General features: G+C 25.1%; 1 protein-coding gene across 1 annotated transcript; it reads left to right on the top strand.

Annotated features, from left to right (window-relative positions):
* Positions 1-2,425: 2,425 nt before the first annotated feature.
* PmUG01_12021700 (tRNA guanosine-2'-O-methyltransferase, putative) lies at positions 2,426-4,111 on the top strand (the record flags this gene model as incomplete). Its single annotated transcript, XM_029006420.1, has 1 exon — positions 2,426-4,111. One exon carries the CDS (start codon positions 2,426-2,428, stop codon positions 4,109-4,111), a length of 1,686 nt encoding a protein of 561 aa, XP_028862911.1.
* Between the last annotated feature and the right edge of the window lie 673 nt (positions 4,112-4,784).

Raw genomic sequence — 4,784 nt, 5'->3', positions numbered from 1 at the left:
AAATCATATTCATATTACAATTAAACAAAAAAAAAAAAAAAAAAAAAAATGTTCGTATAAATGTGATAAAATAATTAAAAACAGTTTTAAATTATTTTATATAACATGGGTGCTAAATGTAATTTTTTAAAAATTAAAAAAAAAATTAATTATGTACATGTGTATAACTGATGCATAAATTTCATGATAGCATCATTGGACAAACAAAAATAGGGCTATGAAAAAATATCAACCCAAATATCACGTTTATACGAAAATAGTAATAAAAACTACACAAACGTATGAATGTGTTTCAGTATTTACATATGTAACATTACGTATGTGTCAAGTATTTCATATACATATATATATATTCATATATGTGTACATATGTAAGTATATGCATATATATATATATATATATAATATATCTAACATTTGTATGCTAAGTGCTTTAAGTCAAGCATCCTTTGTAGCATTTAGTTATTCCATTAATCTTACATAACGATAATTGACAAGTTCTTTTTGCTTAGTCTCTAACCAACTGTATACATACAACTATAAATTTTCATTTTTTTATCATGTTATTAATTTCCTTTTCCTTTACATCATATCTTACTTTATATGTACGTGTACATACATATATATATATATATATGTGTATATTCGTATTGTGTGTGTATTTATGTGTACATATGCAAAAAGGTGTACTCACGTACATGCTTATACAAAATAATAACAATCTGAAAGTTTTGTACTAACATATTTGTATTTTTATCATCACTAAGCAGTTTCTCGATATTATAAATATTTGCATTTCTCTAAAAGTCGCATAAAATCGTGCTTATGCATAAATATACTTATGTGTATTTTGCTTTTTTATCGAGTTCAAATGTGCTTAAAAATATAATTATGTAAAAAAAGAAAAAAAAAATAATATATCTTTTTTTTTTTTTTTTTGACATACAGAAGTACGAAAACAAAATTTGATATTTTTTCATCTTACCCTTTTGTATTTTTATTTTTAAGTTTATTAAGAAATTCTTTTTTTTCTTTGTAATTTTTTTTGTTTTTCTTTTTTTTTTCAAAATGCATGTGTGCATTCGTTTTATTTCATTGTTTTGGTTAACAACAAAAAAAAAAAGAAAGAGGAAATAGCAAAATGGAATAACAATAATAACAAAAAAAAAAAAAAAAAAAAAAAAAACTAGAAACAATCCCAAGTGCTGATAACTCACGAAATCAAATAATTCAAAAATTGTAAACATAACAGAAGGAATATCACATGCACATGCATATGTATGGGTTTTCATAGACATATGCTAAACGATATTCTTCTGCTTCATATGTGTCATTAAGCATGTATATGTATAAATATATATATATATATATATATATATATATATATATATATATATTTATATATATATATATATATATATGTATATATATATATCAAATTTATATAATTAAATATATATAATAATATATATAAAACAAAACATATATATTTAAACAAATAAATATGTATGTATAATATTAATATAGTAAACAAGTGTTTCATATGTAAACACTTTTGTAATAATTCTTAATATTTTGAGGTCGCATCCACTGTCCACTATTTGGGTGACAGATAATAGCTAAGTTTGTGACCTTTAGGAAAAATGTATATATATATATTTTTTTTTTATTTAAAATATTTTATTTAAAAAAAAAAATTAAAATTTCATTTTTTTGACATTTATAAATTTTAAAAACTTAATAAGTGGGTATACGTTGTAATTTATTTAAGCATTCGTTTTCCCCCTCTTAACTGAAAATTCATTTTTTAATTTTTAAATTCGTATTAACTTTTTCCTTTTTAATTAATCATTCACTGTTTTCTCTTTGAATTTTAATTCTTTACTTTAATAGTGGCTTACTGTGCTTTTTTTTTTTTTTTTTTTTTTCTAAAGATAAAATTAAAAAAAAAAAAAAAAATGAATTTTTTCAACTCATTGCCATATGTACATTTATTTTATTTACATTAACTAATTTTTTAGTTTATTAAATTTTGTTTCATTATTTGCCTAGTATGCAGCTTTTTACTTGGGTTATTATAGCATATTCGATTATTAGCATACTTGCGCATTAGTACACCATCCAATTAGCATACCATCTTATTGGTTTACTACCTAACTTATTGTAAGATTGTTTCATCTTCTTATTTATGTGTTCTTCCTTTTTTATGCTAGTTCTTACACTAAACTGAGTGAAGGGAAGAATACGATCTTAGCCAGTAGTTTATAATTTTACTAAAGGATATTACATACATACATACATACATACATACATACATACATACATACATACATACATACATACATATATATATATATATATATATATATATATATATATATATATATATATATATATATATATGCATACATATGTATTTGCAAGTATGTCATATCTTATTTGGTTCAGCAGACATAAGAAATATGATGAATGTAAGATAGCGGAATTAAAATCCCTATTACAGATATATGGATATAATGAAGAAAACGAGCCATTATTTAATGAAAATAAAAGTAAGTTTAAGGGTGAAGTATATATAAAGGTAGATATAGCAGAGGAACAGTTATGGAAAAATATACTCTCAAGAAGTATTTTAATAAAGGGGGTCCTGCATATATGGAGTGAAGGGTGCTCCTATGATGAGTTGTTAAATGACTTAACAAACAAAAAACATTTATTTGAAAAGAATTTATATAATAATAAAAAATGGTGTTTTTATTTTAATTCTTTTAGAAGAATTATAAATCAAGAAGAAAAAGTAAAAAAGATGAATTACTTTAAAAGTATTCTTGACAATTTTCCAAATGTCGATTTGATAAATCCTGATATTCAACTTGGTCTCATTGAAGATTATAATGACTGTAATTCAGGAACATTGAAAAAAGTATATTTTGGAAAATTTATAGCTACAAGGAAATACAACTATTCGTTAAATTATAACAAAGGAGATGTTAATAATGTAAGTAGTAATACTGATGGTAATAATAGCAGTACCGGTGGAAGCAACGGTAGTAGTAACTGTAATAGTAAGGACGATGCCAATATCAGTGTTAAAAATTTCAGTAGTACCAGTAAGGACGCTAGCAATAGTAATAATACTACTGTTCGTCCAAGAATGGTATGGTGGGTGCATTACGCATTAAATAGAAGACCCGTGTTAGGACCGACAACTACAGACAATGAACTAGCTTTTATAATGTGTAATATAGCAAAAATTAAAAAAGGTGATATTGTATTAGACCCATTTGTAGGTTCCGGGGGGCTATTAGTCACGTCGTCTACCTTTAATGCTATATGTATAGGTAATGATATTGATATAAGATTATTAAAAGGTTATAAATTGGCATATTTAAATCCTCATGTTCAACATAAAAAAAAGAATAAAAGTATATTTGAAAATTTTCATCATTATAATTTGAATCTTCCTGATATTTTAGTATCAGACAATTCGAAACCTATTTGGAATACATTTCACAAGGCATGGGTAGACGCAATTGTTTCTGACCCTCCATATGGAGTTAGAGCACCTGTACGAATATGTATGAATACCTCAGGAAGGATGGAAAATAAAAGAAAAGTTGTATCTAGTGATAATAGTAATAGTGTAAATGGATGCATTCGTAGTGATGTTGACATTGCTGCTAAGGGTACTGGTAAGGATATTGATGATGGTGTTAATGACGATACTAATGCTTATGCTGATGACGATGGTAATAATAATGATGAGAGTCTGAACAATGATAACATCAAATGCACTCAGAAGAATGGGCTTACAAGTATGTATGACACCGGGGAGCCTAAAAAAGTTAAGAACATAATGAATACAAAAATGGTTTCTTATAGCTGTAAGTCAGCTGTCAAAGATTTATTAAATATTGCTTCCTCCACACTTGTTGATGATGGAATGTTAGTTTTTTTACTACCTGTACAAAAGAATACGATAGAAGAAGATATAGCACTATTAAAGCATGATGATTTTTACTTAATGTCATACGACTTTCAGACCTTTACTAATTACTCAGGAAGACTTATAGTTTCGATGAGGAGAAAGTGTAGAAATAGTTCGAACTAGTGCCGTTTATTCTGGTTACAAAATGTAGGAAAATGATCAATATTATGTTTTATTTACGTATCCTTTTATGCAAGGTGCATAAACGGGAAAGGGAAAATTTTTTTTTTTTTTTTTTCTAAAAAATGTGCACAAAATAATATCGAATCCGTTTACGTTCACGTTTATGTTTGCGTTCATGTTTACGTTTTATTTATTTTTTTTATTTTTTCATATGCATGTAGCAAATTAAAATTAATTAAAAAGTTGCATGTGTGCGTCGCACACGTGTAATGATATTCTCTGTTACATTTTTTTTTTTTGCATTTCCTTGTGCTTTAAATTTTATAAAAAATTGCATACGTAATACGCTGCGTATTTGTAAATCTACTTATGTATATGCATTTACCTGTTTGTTTTCTTTGTTCTTTTAATTTTTGCAAATTGTTAAGTTTTACACACAGTAGAATTAACAAGATGAATGCACTAATGTAATTCACGTTTGCACTATCATCATTTTGAAGAATTTTCAATTCATTTCTTAAAAAAAATTAAATGAAAATACTTTTTTTGTTTTGATTTAATTCTTGCACCTTACAATTTGTATACGTTTCTTTTGGTTAAGAATGACCAAGCTTTTAGTGTACAAAATGTTGTATTCTTTGTAATTTAAAAAAAAAAATTAAAAATAAGTATA

This window comes from Plasmodium malariae (genome assembly GCF_900090045.1).
Source record: "Plasmodium malariae genome assembly, chromosome: 12".
NCBI classification, from domain to species: domain Eukaryota; phylum Apicomplexa; class Aconoidasida; order Haemosporida; family Plasmodiidae; genus Plasmodium; species Plasmodium malariae.
The sequence above is the reverse complement of the archived record's forward strand: the minus strand, read 5'-3'. Positions and strand labels throughout refer to the sequence as shown.